Consider the following 24,393-nt stretch of genomic DNA (forward strand, 5'->3'; position numbering starts at 1 on the left):
GTCCGAACACCACTGGCCACGAGCTTTGGGCTCTGCTCTCACAGAGAATATTTATTTATATAGCATATTTTATTTTAGATCAACTAGAAACAATGTTTAACTTATAAAGTTTTATTTTTAAATGTAAGTCAATAACAATTGGCTGAAGCCAGAGCCAATGGTGAAAGTCTTTGCGCGAGGAGACCCCACCCCATTTTGGAGGTTCTGCCCACTTTTGGAGTTCATGCCCCATTTTGGAGATTTTGGCCGGTCTGCAGTTATACCTACTTGCATCTAGTGGCTTCAACTGGATAGGCTAACAAAAACATTCAAATGTAATAATGACACTTACATCGTCATCGCATCTCGTGCGCCACTGATAAGGCAGCCTCCTTAACGCACACCTAAAATTCGAATGCAACATTTTTGCATTCGAATGTGGATTTTTATTTTAAATTTGACGAATATTCGAAATTCGATTTTTTTTGACAGCCCTAGCTCACATGGATTTTTTTCAACTTTGCCAGACCAAAGAATTCAGTTAAACAGACAAATAGGTTGCATACCCTCCTCTGCTGATATGCGGTGGCTCTTTGTATTAGTTGACCAGGGGAACACACAGACCTGGGGGTCCACAAGCAGTTTGCAGTATCCAGCAACTAGACACGATAAATCTTTAGCTGCCACTGACTCCATCAGCAAGGTTATTGGCTGACAGGAAAAGTGTGAAATAAAGACAGAGCAGAGAGAACAATGAAAGGATTATACTGAGTGTACATATATGTAGATGCAAGTACAAGCATGTACTGTATATTATATACCTTTATATCCTGCAGGTAGATCTTGACCAGACTAACTCTGTCAGACTCAGGTAATAGTTCCACTCTTGTAATGCAGCTGAATTCAGTTAGTGTGGTCATGATGCTCAGCTTGTGGTTGATCACCTGACTCACCCCACATTGAGCTCCCACCAACAAACTCACCGTTGACTCTCTGTCCTGCAGCTAGTAAATAGAGAGAGAGTGAGACAGTGAGAGTGAAAGAAGGGTATGTGATACACAAAGACTGTGATATGTGGAAGAATGGACAGCAGGGAAAAATGGAAGGATGGGGATAAACCAAAAGGATTTTCAGTACAGTACATCTTCAGTTCATTGTTTTACCTAGACATACAGTCTGTTTGAAGTACATAAAACAGAAAGGTATGACACATTTCTATGGAAAGCAAAGGGCTCAATATCCTTTACTTGCCTTGTTATGCCTTGCAAACATACGTATTTTTTAATGTTATGTTTTAAATATTTTCTCACATATACAGTCACTAAAACGTACAAAGCATACCATTCGAATAATTTGTGGTCAGTGAGTTATGCATGTATGTACGTACAGTATGTATGTATTTATTTATTTTGCTCAGGTTAGGTCTCTCTGATTTTCTGACATTTTAAATGGCATTTTGGTGCTGATGTGTGAGTGTGTGATCTGGATGAAAGATGTAAAGCCATTGCATGTGTAAATGCAGGTAGGGTACATTTACCGGCAAAATTTTACATCAGTTTAATGGATTTCATGTCTGAAAGTGGCTATTAAGACTCAGAATGCATCTCTTACCATCATAGTGGCACTAAAAGTCTTTCCTCCATAGGACCTGAGTTCAGACATCTCATTCAAGTAGTTCAGTCTAGCTTGATCCACTGAGATCACCTTTGAAAACATCCCACATATTTAAATATAATGTGAATACACATCATACTGTACTTCACTAACAAAGAATACCAAGAGAATCAGTCTAAAACCTTGGTATTTTTCACACAAACCATGATATTCTTTCAAAGTAAAAACCCATGGTACTGTTCCCAAATTTAGTATCATTCAGTAACATGGCATGTATCAACATACAATTTAAAATCATTACTGGCACATATTGGTACTTTTTATAGGTTTTTAATTTTAGAGTTTTACTGTATATAATGTAAATGATTTACATTCTTCCACACAATGCCCTGGGGAAAAAAACACACATGTACACATGCACAAACCTTTTGCTTGGGCTCCTGAGACAAAATCTTTTTTATGTGGTAACTGATGGCTTTCTTCAAGTCCTTTTCTCTCATGTTTCGCAGTAAGGTGTGGGATACAAAGCTTTCAATACCCCACTCCTTCCTTCAGACAGAAATAGTACAGACAGTGTAGAATAGTATTACACACACATACATTTTCATCAAATATTAATATATACTTAAGTAAGTATTAATTAATAAGTATTAATTTCTTTTAAAAATCTTACTGACCTCAAATTTTTGAATAGTAGTGTACTTACTAAGAGGAACAACTAATGTAGCAGCAAGCTTTCTTATGTAGTATGGATACGTATGACATAGTGTTAGTGTGTGTGTGTACTCACATGATGGCCTTCAGTGGTGTTTTAAGGGATTGTCCACTGCTGGCTAGCTTTTCCTGCACATGTAGAGCAGCCAGTCTGAGAGCTGAATTACATTTCATCTCCACTGCAAACCTTTCCTGCAATACATCACTCACGCTCTATACACGCACGCGCACGCACACACACAAAATCAGAGATTAGAGATTTTTGTAGTTGACTAATAGTTGTTCATTTAAGCCATCAGTCGGCTAATCACACATTGATCACATTTATATGAATTTAATTACTTAAATATAAGTAAAATGCACTCAAGCACACAAAACACAGCAAGAGTAATGACTATGAATGTCCGAAAAAAAAAAAATAGCAAGAAGATATTTTAAATATTTATTAATAAACTACTGTTTCTGAGTAGTGTCGGCTGCAAAGATGAAGTTGACTCGCCATCTTCACAGTACAGAGGACACACCTTCAGAGAAAAATGCACCTTTCATACTGATGACATAATCAGAGTGTTAATGTTTTCGATTTTAAATGGTTCATTTAAAAATAGACATTTCAAGCTTCTAGATGTATTTCTCACATCTGTGAGGCAAGCAGTCTATACGCTGAGTTTCGGTTAATTTTTTGCTTTTTTATTTTACAAAAGCACGTTTTGTTGATATTGTGAGTGTACACAAAAAAGTAGACCCTTTACAGCAGTGGTCGCCAACCCTTCGATCGCGATCGACTGGTAGATCTTATCACTGTCCCAGTAGATCCCGAAAAAAACAGTAAAACAAGTACAAAAATGCATTACATTTATGGGGTTATATTAATGTATCACTGAAGGGAACTGTCTTGAGAAAAGTTTCGATGGCAATGGCATTTTCTTCTCTGTATAAAGCGCAACTCTGCTTTGTTTACAGCGGTAACCAAGGAAACGCGGTCGGTTCATAAGCAGTGTTGCCAAGTCCGCGGTTTTCCCGCGGAATTTCCCGCGGTTTTCCCGCGGAATTCATGTCCGCGGGTTAAAGCGACCCCAATAACGTGATATTTAGGCCCTGGAATGTGACAGCTATGATCAGCGCATCACTAATTAAAATACTAAGTAAAAGGCCTCAAATTTGAAGTACAATCTGGGATGTCTTTTTTTATCAATTCTTCAATAGGTAGATCTTGTCTTTCATAAAGGCCGAGGTCAGGGATCTTGGGCTTAAAAAGGTTGGTGACCACTGCTTTACAGTTTCAAATTATGTATTACTCTTATCTGTATGAGCAAAAATTATGGCATATTTTGTTTCCACTGTTATCAAAAAAAAAAAAAAAATGGCAGTGATTGCGTTGGTGCCGCAATGTCATGCAGTAGGCGCTAATAGCTTCCACACTCAACACAAACATTTCGATATGTATCAATAGTCCACATTTAGTTCATGTTAGAGCGCATAGCCATATAAAGTTGCTACTACTTATATGTTTCACTTTCAAATGATAATCCATATTTGAGGTCGATGAATGATAAGCGATCATTTGGATTTCATGCCTGATATACTGTAATTACCTCAACGACCAGCCGTTACCGATCCTCACAGACACGAACCATGTTTTTTGCGACCAACCAATTAATACAATTTTTGTCTACTATAAGCTTCTCCTTGACAAATGTTTAGTGACTATTAGAGGGGCAGCCCTAGTAATTATGACTACCGACTAAACCTAAAAACAATATTTGCTTTATGAATTGATTTTCCAATTGAGGCTTTGTTACAATTAGCTCACAACTGAGGACAAACTGGTCACTAAACTAAGTATGCAAACAAAAAGACATTACAAAAAATTTGTATTTTACAAGAATAGTTTACCCAAAAATTAAAAAAGTAACCCAGACAACTTCATTCCATCAATTAGCGTTTTGTGAAAAGAAAAGCTGTATGTTTGTAAGGAGCAAATCCATAATTAAGATACTTTATTATCAAACCATTGCTCCTGGCCAATATATGAGTCCATAATCTATAATAACACTTTCTCCAGCAAAAAAAGTCCACCCCCTATTGTCCTCTCACATCAAAAACCACTATCATATTTTTTTTAGATCTTTTTGGGACTGTTTTCGCTTGTAAAAGTTGCTTGACCTTCACATATTTCTCACCTGATTCAGACTAGATGACTTTTTCACAGCAGAAAGCAGTAGTATGGACAGAGGACTCTGATTTTAGCCAAAAGCAATGGTTTGATGTTAAAAACATCTTAATGAAGGATTTTTTTATTAGCAACATGCAGATTTTTCCTTCACAAGACGTTAATTGATGGACTATTTGATGGAGTTGTGTGGATTATTGTGATCAGCTGTTTGAACTCTTTTACTCTGCTGCTCTAAATTTCTCAAAATCTGTTCTGATGAAGAAACAGACTTATCAACATCTTGGATGTCCTACATTTTTAGCAAATTTTTAGGTAACTGTTCTTTATATACAACCAGATACAAGCACACACCTGTAAGTATAGATACTCAAAGGCCACAGAATCTTCTTTGAGCATGCTCTTAAAGTCTCTAGGTAGAAAGCAGACACGGAACAGACACCTGTAGTCGTGAGTCTCCTTCTTTTCAACCACCTGTCACACGCATACAGAGTATTATTAGATATAAATACTGTATTTTGGCCATTTAAGAATTACAGATGAGTGTAGAAAGAAGTAGCCTTGGTCACACTTTATTTTAAGGTCCAGTTCTCACTATTAACTAACTATTAACTATGACTTTTACCTCAGTTAACTCTTAATTTGCTGCTTATTAGTCGAGTAAAGTAGTTAAGTTTAGGTAAGGGGTAGGATTAAGGGATCTAAAATATGATCATGCAGTATAAGGCATTAACGTGCTTTATAAGTAGTAATAAACAGCCAATATGCTAATAATAAGCATGCTAGTTAATAGTGAAAATTGGTCCTTAAAATAAAGTGTCACCTAAAGAATATACTCTTTTCAATGTAAGGAAAGTTAATGAGGAATTTAAATGTCAAAACAGCACCATAAAATTAGAAAGAAGGATTTCTGGTGTCATGTGACAGCTTCATGTAAGAAATTCACACTCACTAAAAAACTTTTGGACTATTTTTATGATTTTAGTTCTTGACAGCCCACATACTTGTTCAATTTTATTATTAAAAGTGGTGGTAAGTGGCTAGGATATTTTTCGTTTTTTTTTTTCTTCCATAGAACAGAGTAAGTCCCACAGGTTTGGAACAACATAAGGATTAATAATGAATAACTTGTGTGCATTTTCGTGTGGACCTTTACTATGTTTATGTGTACCTTTTGAATAATCTCTTCTTCGTGCAGTAGATATAGTTTGCTGATGCTGTACTGTTGTTCCAGCACCAGAGAGAAGTGTTCGATACGGGTGATTGAGAGTTTCTCCTTCAGAGTCATTACTATGTCCTGGTGATTACATAAGATGATATGTGAAACATGTGAAAGTATATAGAGGACATTAATGCACAACACAGGTTAAAGCTAAGAAGACCTCCCTTTTAGGGCAATGTGATGGTACCATGGTACAGTCATGGTATTAAATGGTAATGGCACTAAATAATAACCATGATCATGTACGTTTTGCTTATTTTATTTTTGGATGACAATCATAAAATAGGCAATATAATTAATGCTGACTGAAAAATAAACACATCAGACTTTAGTGAATATGTCTACAGTACCTTAACAGTGGTTTTAGATTCAAACTTGAAAGCCTTCGTTTGGCCATTTTCCAGAGAGACTTTCAGAACATTGGGCAGGAACAGCAGAGAGTTACCCTGGAGGTCAGAGGTCAATATACAGTCAAACCAAAATGTATTCAGACACCTTCAACATTTCTCACGTTATCACAGTTTATTCGCTATAGTTTAGAAAATGGTAATAAAATATTAACAAGAAAATAAAAGAGTTAAACTGTGTCAGAACAAATTCATCTTGATAATGCCATCCTGTCTGAATAATTTTTGGTTTGAATGTAGCATCCAAGGTCAATAGACATATTTAAAAAAATATAATAATATATGTAAAATACTTAATAGTAATGGTAGTGAATATGCTGTATTATAAAACAACTGCCTGTTTCAACACAGTGTTAAAACATTTCTAGTCAAGCCAGATTTATCAGTATTATTATCATATTTAAAAAAAAAGATTAAGCCCTCTAAAAGCTGCATACATAAAAGATAAACAGTTTTATCACTGCCTTAGTTATATGGTGTGCTTGATAATGTGCTTGTTTAATTAGATGTTAATTAAAAACATCTCAGGTTGAGGAAAATGAACATCCTCACGTCAATCCACCTGAAGACACATTCAAAAACGTTTCTTAGGTAGACTATTTCTTTAAGGTACTCTATCATAAATATTAATTATGATAAATCCCACCACCTATATAAACTGCAGATATACTATACATCATGTCAGCTCAGCTATACAAAGATTATGATTAATGGTTAATTGAATAATTAATAAATTACTGATAAATTATTTACTGAGGTTTTGCCCAAGACTGGGTAGACTGCCAAATGCTCTCCCTCTCAATGCCTCTCTATTGTTCTGCATCTTTTGTTCATATTCTCGCTTTCATTTTCTTTATCACTCACTCTCTTTATCTTCTTTTTGTTAATAAGCACATGTGAATATTCCATTATTAACAGCATGAATGAATTGAATGTGTCAAACCTGTGAGTGACCATTGACCACCACCTCCTCTGCAAACCTCACTTTAACTGGGTTTGACTTCAGCTTGGCTCTCTTCTCTGGAGTTATAAAGGATGACTTTGGCCCCTACAGCACATCCATAATGACAAATGGCATGATTATGGACATGTCTGATATGTCAGTGACATATTATTTCAACGTTCATTGCAGAATTGCATTGGCATGGAAAAAATGTCTCTGCATTGACTGTGACATACTGTACCTGTCACTGAGAAATAAAGTAAACAGGGAGATGTCAAAATGTCCTGAGACCAATCTGTCTGTTTTTCCTCTTTACAACCCTTACAAAAAAATGTACGGTGGTAGTACCATGTTGCAGGAATGATATCAGATATCAGATAATTTCTTGGGATGTTATCATGGTCCTGAATGAATACCATATTCAAATCATATACATTGCAAGGATATGGGAATGTTTTTTTCTTCCACTAAATTTCTCACTAAATACATTTTGTGATTTTTTTTTCTCCAGACCCCCACCCTCTGTAGGTCCCCATCCCCCAGATTGAAATCTTGCACATGCATCTTTATGTAATTTGTATGCTTTCCTGATGAACAGGGAAATTCTGCTGAATAAATGTATATAATAGATGTATATATCTACAGAATTTTGCTGAATAGATGCACATATGATAAAATGTGTTTAATAGGGTTATTGAAAGCTGGAAGCATAATAAAAGTAGACAAAATAAATGAACAAATAAGAGATGAGAGATGTGCACTTTACCAGGAACTTCATATTCTGCAGAAATTTAGTGAGCTTTCTGCTGAGCTCTGTGGGCACAGATTTCCTTTGGGCCTGATTATTATAAAAAACTTTTGGTCATCATTTCTGCCTGCTGCTATAATGCAGCACAACACCACATCCTCCTGCCATGCCTCATTCAGACATAACAGTGTGTGTGTGTGTGTAAGAGAGAGAGAGAGAGGGGTGGGGGGGGTGAGTCTCTAACTGTGTGCATGTACACTTACCACAGTATTTCTTAGTACAGTCAGTACTATGGTGTTCTGGCATTCTCTGTAAATAAGTTGAAAAGAGTATGGCAGAATTAGTGATACAGATGCAGCTCGAGTCACTAGATGTACCGTTTCCCCATGTTCTGAAGATACCTATTTATTATAAATTTGGCCACATGAAAAGTTACTTAAATATTAGGTAAAACTGGACATCTGGCCAGCCAGATATAGCTAATTTTGTAGTTTCACATAAACACTTACACCTGCAACATACCTGATGATGTCAGCAGCCTGCTCTGTAGATAGATCATCAATGGCAACATTGTTTATTTTAAAAAGTTGGTCACCAGGGACAAGCTTTCCATCAGCAGGGCCACCTATAAAAACAGACAAACATGCTATGATACTGTAGCTGTCAATCATTGGAAAAATATTTAGAATTCAATTACCACTGTCATTTGTCAGGGCTATCATGTTTTATAGGAATGTTTGAGAAAGAGTATTTATGTTGTCCTCATTACTGGCTGTGTTACTAGTTATTTGGCTGTGGGGTAACCAGATGGCTTCAGCCATTCCAAGAGTAGGGTTTCCTGTAGACACAACTCCATGTGCCAAGCAAGTCAGCCAACATTTTGCTGTATATGCAGGCTATACATGCAAATAGCTGATGGGTCACATTTCAATTATCAAACTTATGTTCAGTGAACATTTAGAAATGTCTGTATAACTGAATCAGATTTATTTGCCCTACTAAAGATAAAAGCTTTAACACTTTACAGTAAGGTCTCATTTCTTAAAGGGATTCTGTCATTAATTACTCACCCTCATGTTGTTCCAAACCCATAAGACCTTCGTTCATCGTCAAAACACAAATTAAAGGTGCAGTAGGAGATCTTGGAAAATGCTAACTTTAGCCTGATAGCACTGAAAGCGAACGTCCCACCCTCCCTGCAATCGCCGTCCAAAGCCACGCCCCTGAACGTATATACGCTCACAGACCAGAATACCAGAGACAACGTTACTACAATAGGCTACATCAGCAGTTTCCAATTCCAGTCCTTGCACCCCCGCACCCGGCACATTTCATATGTACTGTATCTCTTATCACGTGCGACGTTTGTTCTATTCGATCGTAAGTGCCCTGCAAAGTGGACATCACCGGATATCCCACCATCCAGTTCGAAGCGAGCGTATAAGTTCCATACAAAGGGCATTAAAGTGTGCGAGACGTAAATGTAAATATTTACAAAGGTATATTATGTCACACTTCTCTAGTAAGTTTCGTCTGTGTGTGAAGACGCTGCGCAGCACAAATCCGTGAATGAATGTTCCGAAGTGAAGTAAACTTCAACGGATTTCCCCTGCTCAGGGAGTAGGGAGCAATGAACACTATGTAGGGCGCATGTCAATCGGAACACAATTCATGCACGTAGCTCTCTTCTAATGAGCTGGTTATCTGAATTAGATGTGTTAACTAATACCGAGTTCACACTGCACGATTTTAGCCCGATTTTTCACTCGCCGACAGGTTTTGCGAAATCGCAGACAAATGCCCGACATCGGAGGCAAATCGGTGCTCGTTCACGCGAGTGACAATCACGCAGTGTGAGCGAGTTTGAAAATCGTGCAGTGTGAACTCGGCATAAGCGAGACATGGGGCGCGAGGACTGAAATTGGAACCACTGGGCTACATCATGTGTCATTCTTTATAGTACATTTAGTAAAATTACTACAACTTTATAGTACAGTTAGTAAAAGTACAACAATACCAGGAAGGAAAATCGGGTTGTTGTTGATGTTTGTCTGCCATTCTCGCTCTGTCTGCACAGCGTGTGTGATTGCGATGATGACTGTCCTGTCTGCGCGAACAGGGTGCGCAGAGGTATGCTAATACATATGATATTTTTGATGTAATCCGAAAGCTTTCTGACCCTCCATAGACAGCAATGCAACTGAAATGTTTCCAGGTCCAGAAAGGTAGTAAGCACATCGTTAACAGTCCATGTGACATGAGTGGTTTAACCATAATTTTATGAGAATACATTTTGTGCACAAAGAAAACAAAAAGAATGACTTTATTCAACAATTCTTCTCTTCAGCGTCACCGTCGTATTACAATGATCAATGCACAGAAACGTAGCAGGGACATCGGTAAAATAGTCCATGTGACATCAGGGGTTCAACCGTAATTTTACAAAGCTATGAAATACTAAGTTACCAACTTCCACCATTTTGGAGAGTACCCCAGAACGTAATCAACGTAATCAGCTTTGTTTACGTTCAGTAGAAAGCGCGCGCATGCTGAACGTGAACAACGCTGATTACGTTGATTACATTCTGGAGTGCTCTCCAAAATGGCAGAAGATGGTAACTCGGGGAGAACAATTGCTGAATAAATTATGTTATTATTATTTTCTTTGCATACAAAAAGTATTCTCGTAGCTTCGTAAAATCACGGTTGAATCCCTGATGTCACATGGACTATTTTACCGGTGTCCTTGCTACGTTTCTGTGCATTGATCATGGTGATATCGTTGCTGTCTATGGAGGGTCAGAGAGCTCTCAGATTCCATCTAAAATATCTTAATTTGTGTTCCGAAGATTAACAAAGGTCTTACGGGTTTGGAACGACATGAGGGTGAGTAATTAATGACAGAATTTTCATTTTTGGGTGAACTAACCCAATAATAAAAATTAATGTTAGTTCACAGTGCATTAACTACCATTGACAGATACAGCTTTTGCTCTTAAAAATGTATTAGTAAATGTTGACATTAACATTATCTAAGATTAATATACTAACATGAACTAACAATGAAGTATTGTTCACTGTGTACGTTTATGTTAACCAATATTTTTAAATAACGTTAACAAATTACACATTACTGCGAAGTGTTACAAACTCTTTTATTATATAATGGATTTATCATATAAATATACACTAATAGATTAATCTGCAGAAAGCACTAGAAAATATTTTTATAGTGAAAATAAAAAGAGGGTAATTTTTGTAACTGTTCCTTTAATATGATACTTTTTGCTAATTTAATGTGATTTGACTCAACTTTATTTGAACAATAAATATATTACCGCAGTAATGGACGCTTGTTTTGTAGCTAATGCACTATTGCTGCTCTATTGATTTTCATGAAGGGCTTGTATGCTGTATAATCAAAATTTTAATTCAAAATGTAACAATCTCAGCAAGGCTTTATCTCCACAATTTCAGACTGTTTAGAGTGCTGCCTTAGACCTGTGCCACAGAATGCCTCAACAGACCTTGCCATTCCCTTCATATTACGATGACATATTCATGAAGTTCATAGGATGGGCATTTTCCTACCATCAAGCTAGAGATTCCCACAGTGGGATTATTCCAAAATAAAGTCTAATGGATTTAAGATCTCAAATCTCCAAAAAAGATCATCTCCAGAACTGTATGGCCAATGGTACCCTGCCTGTTACCCCTGTAAGTGTTAGTTCATAGCAACTGCTGGAAGCTAATTTGGAAGTGCCACAGATAAACTCTGAAGGTAACCAAGGCCACCTGGCTAAGATCTAGTACTTAACTTCAGTGCTTTCATTGCATGAAAAGAAAAGGATGCCAAGAAGGCTCAGAGCAGTGCAAACTTTAAAATCCAAAATAAATAATATAATTCTTATAATACTTAATTAACAATTGACTGTGAAAGAACCTTACCATACTGTAAAAAAATATTTTTCAAAGTTGAAGATAGAACAAATATTATTGGAGTAGGTTTTACAAGACAACACAATTTCAGTTTAATTCAATTCAATTTACTTGATTTTGTGTAATTAATTCTACAATTTTGGAGTGAAAATTGTTCCTACACCATTTTTATTTTTCAGTGTAGAACCCATTTGAGCTGATAAATGTTTTAGAGATGACTGTGTGTGTATTGTACCTTCTGTCACGTCCAGCACTTGGGGTGGAGTGTGTGTTGAGACAGTAAAGCCATGGGAGTTAAGGATGGGGTCAAGTGGGATCTTAACAGTGACTCTAATTGGACAGCTCCTCTGCTCCTGGGAGCCATTGTCGGCAACTTGCCCATCTTCTAGCACACGCTCTCTATGTACAGACAGATAGAGGGTGATGCTTTTCAAACACAAAAGAAAAAAGCAAAGATGCATGTTCACACAATCATTCTCAGATTAAAAAATAGTACCTGCTGATGGACTCTCTGGAGCGGCGAAGCCAGTGTCCCACCACCTGCTCTACTCTGCTGGTCCTGCGAGACGGTGAGCGACTGCGATCCCGCTCCTCCATTTAGCTACACACAGGGTGAAAGGTCACTATTGGGCCACTATTTATTGCTAAGAAAAAAGACAATAATTATACAATTTCAATGATAATTAAACAAATCACTAATATCTGACTATGAATATGCAAATTGTTACACAATTTTGGATGTTTTAAAACTTTTCTGTTTCACATATACATGTTTAGTATATCCTCTTTAGCCAATCAGACACACCATATATTCTATCCAGCCAATCAAAGTCTGACCTCTTTGCGTTCCACTTTAGAGTCTAGAGTAAATACATCTAATTTAAATTACTTTATACATGTGTATAATACTTATGTATTTTTTGTTATATTATATTGTTTTTATATTGTTAAAATAAATAATTTTAAAATGAAACTATTCAAAATAAAACATGTATAAAAGATTAAATATTTGTTTACCTGCATGTCATGCGACCATTAATAAAAATGTCTATTTTAAGGTCCAATTTTCACTATTAACAAACCATTAACTACGACATTTGCCTCAATAAACTCCTAATTTGCTGCTTATTAATAGTTAGTAAGGTAGTTGTTGATTAGGTATTGGGTAGGATTAGGGATGTAGAATATGTTCATGCAGAATATGTGCTTTATAAGTAATAATAAACAGCCAATATGTTAATAATAGGCAACTAGTTAACAGTGAGAATTAGTCCCTATACTAAAGTGTTACCAAATGTCTGAGCCAAATTTTGTGTAGATGGTGCACAATTTCTCTGTCCACTTCTGGTGAAGTTATATAATGCTCTACACATATTCATACTGTTTACAGTGCCTTTCAGGTTGAGCATGTATACATTCATAATGGTCATAGCTGTGGCAGGTAAAATGGTGTGTGCAGCAATAAACTGATAATGTTCTGATAATGTGTGGTCACCCTCTCTGCCTACAGTGGTATGAAACATGGCCTGCCTTTATATCATAGGTTCTGCATATTGTGGTGTTGTTGCAGAATTGCTTTTTATGAAGGGTTGAAGTTTATTGTGCTTCTATATCAAGTATGTCCCACTAGAAAATGTGAGAGACAATCTGGAGCCTCATGGTCAAAAGAGAGAGGGACCAACAAAGACAAAGAGATAAATAATATACTGCGACAAAAAAGAGAAAGAGATCCCAGGAGATCATGACTCATGGTCACATTATTCTCAGATTTCACAGGATTTGGATCTCACTTTCCATTTATTTTACTGCTGTCAACACTGTTATCAATACTGCATAAACCACATCAAAGTCGTTAGACTGTGCAACACTTGTCCAGCAATTTTGACTTGCACAATAGTGACCGCCTACTTTTTCACTAGCCCTGGTTATAAATATTTTTCTGATCTTTTTCAAAAAAACTAAACAAAACAAAAACTGTATAAGCATACTTCAATAAAGGGTTGGCGCTAAACCAACCAGCAATGCAACCATAATTTGCAGCAAAATATATATTGTAAAATCTAAGAAAAATAGAAAGTTACAAGATTATATACCACCTCAATAATTAATTGAACCCCATCCTTCAATATCTAAAAGGACAGCATACTATAGATCAATTTTATTATACTCATTGATAATTAGTATAAAATACTTTTTTAAGTTTATAGCAAAATGTATACATAGTAGTTTAAGAGTCTCAAGCACTTGATTACATAATTCGGGGGCAGTTTTCATTAGTGTCAAGTGCCAATTTTCACTTCTTTAGATTAATAAGGTTACACTTTTTTGTTGATCTAATTGTACAGTGAACAATAGATTTAAATGAAGTTCAACTGGATTGTTTTTAGCACCATGGTGGAGCATCACACTTCCAAAAAATTACACGTTGCAGCTTTAACATTCACTGTCAGAAATTAACACGGCTGATTAGATGGCAATAATAGGACATTTAATAATTGTTCTGGTTCTGATATACTTTAAAATTGTTATTTTTTCCCCTGGTCTTCACATTTTTAAAATAACTAAACCACTATTTCTAACCATAACAATTCCCTTACCTAAGCAATTAATGCAAAAAAGGAGGATCCCAATAGCAGAAACAACAATATGCTCTCTGGAGAGTTTCCAGAACAGTTTGCACCTCAGGCAATTTGCATTATGAATGAGGAAAAACACCTCTTGACCATGATGCACCTGCCTTTTTTCCACTCTTCTACTACAAATCAGTTTCTATTCTCATCAACTATTCCAGTTATTGCATTATTGTTGCCTGATTAAATATTAATCATTTTAATAATAAATGATAATAACATATTAGCAGCTATTCTGCCTAACCACATTGTTCACTAAAAACACCCCTCTATTTATTTTTAAATACAAAGGTGTGGCAGGTAACCATCCATAGATCCCTTTCTTTAAATCTCTCTTTGAAGCTAAGTTACTTAAAGATACCACCTCCCCTCTCTCACCCTTCCGTCTTCAAGAGGATTAAGCACAGAATAATGTTGAGGTTTCCCTACACAAATCTCATTACTTTTCCAGCACTATTTAATATATTTTATTCATGATATACAGTATGCTTCAGTGCTGTCTTGATCAATAGGGATCTAATGTACATATGGCCTCCTTTCACAGCAAAAAACAGGGGCCAGCGGAAGACCTTAAGATTATTTTATATACTAGAGAGATTCAATTACAATTAGGAGTCTGTGAACTGCTAGATCACTAAAATGGATCCAGAAATTAAATCTGTGTTAAATTTTGTTGTAGCATTGGAATAGGGGCCCATATTCAATGAATTTCCCAATGAAACAGTTCAGTTTACTGCTCTCTCTCTCTCTCTCTCTCTCTCTCTCTTTCACTCTATATTAGATTAGTGGCCTGTAGAGTGGGGTTTAATTCCCCCTCACGCCCATGTTCCCTCATAAAAAGGTCTGCTCATGCTCGCTCTCTGAGAGATAATGGCTGTATTCTATCATTAGCATGGCCAGCTAACGCTAATGGCTAGGTTGAACTACTTAATGCAAGAATTGTCTGCAATTCATTCACATTCACATGGGAGGATTACGGGTAGTGGACCAGTCAGGACACACTGTGCTTACTATGTTATGTTAGCACTGAGCAATGCTAAATAGCTTAAAAACGTACACTTCGTATATCAGTTATAGGATCCCAGCCAGTAATAGATCTTTCAACAGGCTAAAAGTGTCAAACACAGTTACACACATCAGGTGTATCACAACATGTCTGTCTCACAAACATCACTCACAGACTTTGCTAATGCCACTGTAATAAATAAATAAATAAATAAAAATTAAATAAAGGGCTGGTTGAACCAGTTGTGTGTACATTACAACTAGAACATTATGTGAATACTTTGTTAGCTTCAACATGATCCCGATCTAAACAACGCACCTCTGTTTGCATCGGTCCATGATGTGTAAGTCAAATAAAATTAATCATAATAAATAAATGTCATATCTTTTTTGTATCTTTATTTGTTTTATGTACAGTTTCTGAATGGTGTATTTAAATATAATTATGTTACCTATTACCTATTTTACCTATTATGTTATTCATAATTAAATAGTATCGTTCTTCAATAGTAACATATTTCTACCATTAGTTACATCAGGCAAAATAATTTCAAGATAAAGGTAAGATAAACTAAAATTCACTGCATTTCAACACAACTGCTTTCGGATCATTGAGGGTAAATGTTATGCGACTACGCTAGTAGTTACTAAGCCTGTAGTGTAGATGTTACATTCCAATGTAAGTAGCCTAAGAAATTGACAGAAATGTAAAACTGGTAATGTTATGCCAGGATGAGTTCAAATCTGGGAGAAAAAAATCAATACTGAAAATTCCTTCAATTAGCACATTGGACCATGTGTTCATTGACTTTTTTTTTAGAGTGTACATGCACAGAATGTTACAGACAGACGACCCTAAGGTTACTGACAAGTATTCCAATTGGATTAGATTTGTAAAGGCTGGGACAGAGTTATTGCGTCACACACTGAGCCGATCACTGAGCCATTTACACACATGTAAACACACAACACTACGGACAGACCAGTACACACAAACATGCATACACACTCCACACTTACCTTAGAGTCAGATTATATATTTCCCCATTGAGGAGGAACTTTTCCTTGGACTGCATCACCAATTCTTCACAGCATTGGTTTGATCATTTGAGTCTACTCATCATTCCGATGCCTCAGTCAGTTAGTTCGACAGCTAACATTAAATGAATTGATTTCATTGGCTAGCTCAAAAAAACTATATGCAGTGTGTAGGATTTTGAAGTTTTTGTCCTATCCACTTGCACTGCATTTATATTTTGGACCTGAACTTCGGCAGGTTACTATAAGCAAAGAGAAAGTTTCAGAAGTCTTGTTTCATCAATAATGAATTCCAGAGTGTGCAGGCGCTTTGTTTTCTTCTTGATCCAGTGGTCCTCTGCATCAGACATGGACTCTTGCTTGCTGCCATGATGGGAGCTCCAAGTTGTCCTCAGCTCTGTCAAAGTGACACATATAATGGTATCTGATGTTTTTTTTTTTTTTAAACATTCATTCCTTATCTCACTATAAGAAGTGAATCTCGCGTGACTGACCACAGAAGTTGAGTCATGCAGCCATGCTGCATCATTCTCATTGCCTTCTTAACTTGAAGATAATTAACAATTTATAGATGAGCTGTAGTGGTAACACTGCTGAACATAAATTTATCTGTGTGTTGAGTGCTTTTTTCTGTGTTTTTGATTGCTCAGAGCAGGTTTTCTCTCATCCCTGAATGAGGAGTAGGGCTTGGCGGTAAATCAAGTTTATACAATATATTCTATATAAGCGATATGGTATGAGGCAATAGTGTTTATATCGATATACAGTAGATATTGTTAACACGTGTAGTTTAAAGCCGTTGCCCATCAGATGCTCTGACAGATAGGCTACTTGTGCTTTTTAATGCATTTGAGATGTGAGTTTTCCTCAGTGTATTTCACAGGTATATTCTCCATCTGTAAATGTTAGAAAGTCAAGAAAATATTTCTATTTTGCTGTCAAAATGTGACATGAGTGCATGAGCCTTCTGCGTGCGATTCTCAGCCAAACTGACGAATAATTCTGACTAAAATATACATTTTGCTAAAATATTTGTTGTTGGACAATAAATGTGCCATATGTAGAAGTTGAAATCTTCAAGTAAGTGTATTTTTATGATAGCACTAACTATAAAGTGACTGTAATGGGGGTGATTAAATTAGCCAATTACAATTAGTCTGTGCTTTTTAAAATTTATTTTCATTTTAAGTTTTGTGAATTTAACTTCTGCTTTAAAAATGCATTATTTTTGTTTTTAGGGTTTAACCCTTTTTTGCACATAATAGCATATTGCCCAGCCCTAATGAGGAGTGGAAAATTGAAAACCTGGAGTGGATATTTGAGTGGAGTGACAAAAATGCCTTGAGTTGGGAGGTAAAATATCTATGTTTCTGTGGTCAGTTGCACATGAGACATTCCCCATAGTACCTCACTCACAAATTCATGGTTAGATCAGATATAGATCCTTGCAGATTATCACTTAAAATCAATTGCTAAAAAGGAATTAGAGATGACCAGAAAGGCCTTATTCAAGATCTGGTGAAGAGGTACCAATAAAATGAAGAGTCACATTAGGTTGCACCATGTTTGATGTTCAAAGCTGTTGTACCACAAAGGATTCAGCTCTTTCAGTTTGAGCTCTCAATGAAAAGCATTTTTCATGTTTAAATGAGGAATGATATACTGCAGAAACAACAGCATTTTGGGGGGAATAGTCTAAGGGAGACTATTTTGGTCAGTGTATTGTACCTTTCTGTTTATTTACTACAACTGCAGTATTATAAATGCATGAATGTTTTGTCAATACTGTAATCGTCTAATGTGCTAATCCAAAGCAAAGCTAATAAAGTTTTCTCTTCTTTTTTAAAATGAAAATAAGGTATTTTCCTAATCACTGCTCATCCAGGTTCTAGCTGTTTAATGGCCAGATTGTTAACTCCATCCATGTAGTAGGCTATATGCTATACAGCCGTATTCTTTGAATGCACAAAAAATACTGGTGCTCAGCTTGTTTTTAACCGCTAAAAATGTCTCATGCCTCTTCCCAGGTCACACTGCAAGAAATATCTTGACTACCTTCATCAAACCATTAAACTCAGTGTGGACGCTATGTAACACAGACTTTGCATAACATTTTAGCTAATTTACATTACATTCGAGGTACATATTTATTTTAGTTCATGTACTCTCTGGGAATCATTCCCATGACCTTGCTCTGTTTGAGCTACAATAATGCTTTTCAAATGATCTTCCACTACATGATGTGTTTGAGTTACATGAACTAGCTCACCCCTGTAGCTCAAACATTATAGCATGGTAAAAATCTAAGTCTTGGGTTTGATTCCCAGGAAATGATTGCAATGTAAACAATTTGAAGGCAATGTAAGTCACTTTGGATAAAAGTGTCTGCCAAATACATAAATGTAAATGTAACCAACCGAACAAACCGATTCACTAAAATGAATCTCTGATTAATTTAAATCCATGCATTTGCAATTCATTTGCAGCATTTTATGTATATTATGTAGCTACATATTCAGTTAAAACGCTGTTGTTCATCACTGTTTTTTACGTGAGTAAAATGTTTTAAAAATATTTCTGTTTAGGAATATTTTGATTTCTACTTAGTGTAAAAAAAAAATTTTATTCTGCTTGTAGAATTAATAATCTTATATCTTTTCCACTCTTGAATAGCTTGTAGTGTTATGCTTTTTCAAAAAGGTTGTTTAACTGTATTATAACTATTTTGAGGTATGGGAAGCTTATAACGAATCAGGTACAAAGTAGCTTCCTCAACACTGATAAAGTGACAATGGAAGTCTGAGGCGGATATTAAGAGAGAGAAAGAAAGACAGAACCATCAGGTTTGTCGGAGTCCCCTCTGAACATTTTCAGCTCCTAGCTGTTGAATAATTAATGTATCCAGTGCAAAAACAGAGAACACAGCTCTCTTTTTCCCTCTCACTCACTTGTTCTCTGCTTTCCATATAGTTTATCCTTCCCTCAGTGCTATTTTCCCTCATAACCACAGCCTGCCTTGTCAGAATCTTTCAGTGCCATTATTTCAGTTCTGTTACTTATGTCTTTCTCATTAAGTCAAATGAAAGATTTAAAAAAATGCAAAACAAAAGCTCTATAGAAAAAGAGACATTGAACAATGAGAGTACATTTGTACTGAGTACACAATGAATGAATGAAAAAGACTCAATAAAATGTTTATGATTTTTTTTTCTTCATGCAAAATTGATAACGCTCTAGAATGGTACCTTTTGATTGGTTTGTTCGCTATATGTGTTGTTTGAACAGATGTATATTTGTGAAGTTCCCAGCATTGTATGCATCCTTCAAGCTCTCCTTAAATGCTTTTCTAATCCTATCATTGCCCTTAAACTCTTCTTTCAGACTTACTGAGTCCAAGAGAGAGAACCACAGAGTGCACAGGCTTTAATAATGCATCTAGATAATGCTGCCTCACCACTCACACAGACAAGCACAACAAAACAGAAAGACAGTGAAAGAGTGGCAGAGCAGCATGATCTGAGCGCTGCATATCTTCAGAGGGAGCTGAATGGAGATAGGGAGGTTATAGATAAAGGGTGAATGGAAGAGGGGTTGAGAAAATGAGAAAAGGATGTATAGAAGGAAGGGAAAAGAATGAGATAGCTGGGAAGATTGTGAGGCTGCAGTAAGAGATGCTAAATAAAGACATAGGAAAAAGACCTGGAGACGTTATGATTGTGTGTGCACTGCATGATTTGTTCTGGGAATCATGGCATGAGGAGAGAGGTGTGCAGGCATAAAAGAGGAAACGCATCATCATTTCTTCTTCCTATAAAGAGCTTGAGCTATGAGTTATGTGTCGTCTTGATGTTCAAATTGGCTAGGCATATTATTAGGAAATAAATCAAATAAAATGTTCTGTTCATCAAAGAAATCTGATATCATGGTTTTCACAGAATATTAAGCAGCAAAAGCGGTTTTCAACATTGATAATAACAATAACCATTGTTAATGACACAAAATCAGCATATTAAAATGATTTCTGAAGGATCATATGACACTAAAGACTGGAGTAATGGCTACTGAAAATTCAGCTTTGCTATCACAGAAATACATTTTAAAATATATTACAATAGAAAATGTTTTTTTAATTGTAATAATATTTCACAATATTACTGTTTTACTGCATTTTAATCGAATAAATGCAGGCATTTGCAGCATTTTAAAATATATTACAATAGAAAATGTTTTTTTTAATTGTAATAATATTTCACAATATTACTGTTTTACTGCATTTTAATCGAATAAATGCAGGCATTTGCAGAGATTTACTGTGATTAAAGTGGCATACATTTTGTTAATGAGATTAGACCAATAAATAATATGCACTGATAACAATCTGATAAATTGAGTGATTTGCAATGCAATTATTAACATGCACATATTATTTCAGAGTCAATTATTTTATGGTTAAGAGTGTTAACAATAAATCCAGTTTAACACATGTACCTTCTTTGTATTCATGCTGGTTCCATATGGTTTTGAAAAACTTGTATACCATTTTCAATAAAAGTTTCAGTATAATGACAAAAATGGCATGTGGTCAAACTATCAAACAAAAATGAATAACATATTTTACATACCTTAATAATTATATTCAGAAAATTTTTGAAATATATTTTTCAAGGTAAAACTAATTTTTAAAAATACCATGAATTATATTATTATATATCATATAATATTATATATATCATATTAAAATATTAATTATTAATTCATAAATATCATTACGTTTTCAGTAGTCTCACAACACATTTTACAACCTGAACTAATATTGCCTTGTCATAAGTAATTAAATTATTTGACATTCTAAGAGACTTATTGACTTTGACAAATAGTCAAATCACTATTTTGACATCAGCATAAAGGGCTAACTAAACCCTCTGTCAAGGGTCTACAATCTTTTTGCAGGTCAAGGACCCCTTGGTGGATGGAAAGACAGAGCATACATAATGTATAAAATGTTACAGTAAAGTGTTGCCTTTTAAGCCTGGCCTATAATGAAATGTGTATAGTATCACACTAATGTATTTACATACTTTGATAGCAAGTCCATTAGAGTCATATACAAGTACATACAATATAAACACACACAGATGGGTGACAAATGAGAAAAAAATCCACAGGAACTACTGGCTCTGCTGTTCAGAGTGATCACCTTTATCCTATCAGGAAACATTACTATCCTGATGCAAGTGGTCACTTCCAGAATTACATTGCCCTCATCCAAAGGTCACGAGAGGTCACTGAATGGTTTGATGATATTCCATCTTCAGTTTCACATGATGCTTCAGAAATTATTGTATGCTGATTTGATGCTGAAGAAACATTTTATATTATCAATGTAATAAAAAAGGTTGCACTGCTTAATATCTAAGTGGAAACCATGATTATTTTCAGGATTCCTTGATGATCTGACATTTTAGTTTGGCTAAATTATTTTCAATATGGGTTGGAAGAATGAAAGCTTTAGCTGAACTTTAGCTTCTTAACTTTATTTTTGGTTGTTTTGTTCCATGCATAGGCCTATTTGTGCATACATCTTCCCTATTCTAGTGATTGCTAGAGTATATTCGGATGAAATCAGTATTGATACAATGAATACTAAGTCTCTACCTCTTCACAATTATTTAAGGAGATATTACTCTTTGGATAGATGCATACATTTCTTTTCATGTACAAATGTGCGTGCTGAATTTTCTTGTTGGAGATCTCCCTCTCCAAAAGCCACTTAAATGAATATTGGCACAAATGGCCCAATTTCAGCTGTTAGCAGCTTGTAAAATGCTGCTCCATGCCTGAAAGATAGATGTGCTATGATAAAAGTCTGTGCTGTCGTGTAGTAGGGCATGTAAGAGCACAGTCACATCAGATGTTTTAAGCATTAGTTTATGTGCTTATGTTATGCCTATTATTTAGTGTTACTGAGCATATCATCACTGGATTATCAGGTTTTAAACATGCGGCAGACATCTAAGCACCGTCTGTTTTGGTAAGTTTACGATTACAAGGCATCAAGAATTCACAGTATTCAGCTGCTCCTAAAAATAACAGCATAAATGAATTATGGCCCTTTCTGAAGCCTGCCGGATCTCCTGCCTGATTTCTGCCCCCTCTGTTTTTACTACATATACTAATTATTATTATTACAGCCATGTTTTGTAATGTTTGCACCTAAATGGTAAAAAAATTAATCAAGAATAGCCTACATCAATCAAATTAATGAAGTTTGGGAAAATGTGCTGCGAAATAATTTGCACAATAGACATATTGTAATGAATGTCTGTACCATCTTCCCTTATGAATCATCCAGGCTACACTAAATGAAACGTGAACCTTTTGGGCTTGTTGTAACTAATGACATGAAATCTAAATATATATAGGCTATGTATTAATATGCATTTTTTTGTGCAAGTTCCATCTCTTAAAGGAAGCACTGAATTCATCTCTCACTCAAATAAACAAGGTTATCTGGCATTCCCTGAAATGCTGTAAGAAGATAATATTATAATATTGCCTGTAGGGCAGAGTCTCTGTATCAGACAACTAGCAAAGACAAATAGTAACGCTATTTTTACTATGTTTTTTTCATGGTTATTTTTCAGACAGAGCAATAAAATACAAAACGGCTTCTGTAAAAAAAATAAAAAAATATCCTATTTCTGTTCAGTTATGTATCTAATGAATGCTCAATGAATGATCACAATTTAAAGACATCTCTATTAAAGCCGATAGAGCTGATAGTGTGAAAGTGGCATTCACTTAATTCCCTTTAATCTGTCAAATTCACCTAACGTTAGTTCTGTCAGTGACTCGCCTTCATCTTCACATCACAGCGTTTATGAACAACATTTATATGCTATATATCTCACCTTACACGAAGAGTAACATTTTCGTGAACAATCCATCGCCGACAGAAGACTCATTGGGACGGTAAATAAATAAAGCGAAGGCGGGTTAGTCCGATGGGAGTTTCACAGAGACGCACTTCAGTTTAACCGTTTAATCTGCTTTCAGCGCTTGATAAATCCTCAGACTCTCTCTCTCTGTTTGTCTCCCGCCCTCTCTCTCCTCCTCCTCTTCTTAAGGTTGAGATTCCTGGAGCTTTATTGCCCCGTTAAAACCTTTACATTGCCAAAGCGTCAATATACATCAGATGCACGCATATATCCACCTTATGAAGGTTTATAGGCGTTATGCTAATGCAAAAGGCGCGCGGTCTCGATCTCTCAAATTTCAAAGTAAACTGCCTACTTACTGGCGTTTTACGTCAAAATATCAATGCTCATAATACAACAAGTTTATAATAATTGTATAGGCTACAATTAAATATATTTAATTGTTTTAAATAATACAGTATTATTATTATTATTATTATTATTATTATGAGACATTAAAGAGACATACACAACAGTTGGAATGATGTTGCTGACATACACAAGCAAATCTCGCATATTAGCCTATTAATATGATACACGGTGATGATTTCACTCCTTGAGTAACCAACTTCTTTTTGGTATGTTTGCATACATTGAATAATAATCGCAAAACCAAAGCTTGCAGAAGTGTTTTCACTTGTCAGTATTTATACTTCTGAAGAGAAATATACAATGAGAAATAATGTCTATAAGCCTAATGGAAAGTCTATAATGGAAAAATATTTTACCTATTTAATCTATGAAGAATTTATTAAATAAACAAAAATGTTATTTAGCCAGTTCATACCCTTAAAACTTTGATTTTTCATTTATTCAATGTAAAAAAAAAGACATTCATTATTCTTAACTATTTTATTTAAAGGCACAATATGTAATTTTCGCCGCTAGAGGGCGCGTATTCAAAATAAACAAAGAGGCAAAGGCCTAGTTTTGATGAAGCTGTGACTGAGTGTGGAATCATGGGAGTTGTCGTCTTCATCCCCACAGCCGATGCAATCCGACAG

The 24,393-nt window shown here is 35.5% G+C and overlaps 1 protein-coding gene across 1 annotated transcript in view; it reads right to left on the reverse strand.

Moving 5' to 3' along the window:
• Nucleotides 1-23,474, reverse strand: part of LOC107709451 (FERM and PDZ domain-containing protein 1-like) — a 31,804-nt gene extending 8,330 nt beyond the window's left edge. Inside the window, exons 1-15 of the mRNA XM_016513928.1 lie at nucleotides 23,324-23,474; nucleotides 16,395-16,809; nucleotides 12,236-12,340; nucleotides 11,975-12,138; nucleotides 8,323-8,425; nucleotides 8,064-8,109; nucleotides 7,053-7,157; nucleotides 6,053-6,148; nucleotides 5,652-5,777; nucleotides 4,835-4,954; nucleotides 2,384-2,520; nucleotides 2,019-2,142; nucleotides 1,591-1,683; nucleotides 801-983; nucleotides 546-690 (exon numbers count right to left, since the gene is read on the reverse strand). Coding sequence (XP_016369414.1) covers nucleotides 546-690; nucleotides 801-983; nucleotides 1,591-1,683; nucleotides 2,019-2,142; nucleotides 2,384-2,520; nucleotides 4,835-4,954; nucleotides 5,652-5,777; nucleotides 6,053-6,148; nucleotides 7,053-7,157; nucleotides 8,064-8,109; nucleotides 8,323-8,425; nucleotides 11,975-12,138; nucleotides 12,236-12,336 — 1,543 coding nt within the window. The 5' untranslated portion in view covers nucleotides 12,337-12,340; nucleotides 16,395-16,809; nucleotides 23,324-23,474. The remainder of the gene's footprint in view (nucleotides 1-545; nucleotides 691-800; nucleotides 984-1,590; nucleotides 1,684-2,018; nucleotides 2,143-2,383; nucleotides 2,521-4,834; nucleotides 4,955-5,651; nucleotides 5,778-6,052; nucleotides 6,149-7,052; nucleotides 7,158-8,063; nucleotides 8,110-8,322; nucleotides 8,426-11,974; nucleotides 12,139-12,235; nucleotides 12,341-16,394; nucleotides 16,810-23,323) is intronic.
• Between the last annotated feature and the right edge of the window lie 919 nt (nucleotides 23,475-24,393).

This window comes from Sinocyclocheilus rhinocerous, unplaced genomic scaffold (genome assembly GCF_001515625.1).
Source record: "Sinocyclocheilus rhinocerous isolate Xijiao unplaced genomic scaffold, SAMN03320098_v1.1 scaffold1648, whole genome shotgun sequence".
In the NCBI taxonomy this organism is placed as follows: domain Eukaryota; kingdom Metazoa; phylum Chordata; class Actinopteri; order Cypriniformes; family Cyprinidae; genus Sinocyclocheilus; species Sinocyclocheilus rhinocerous.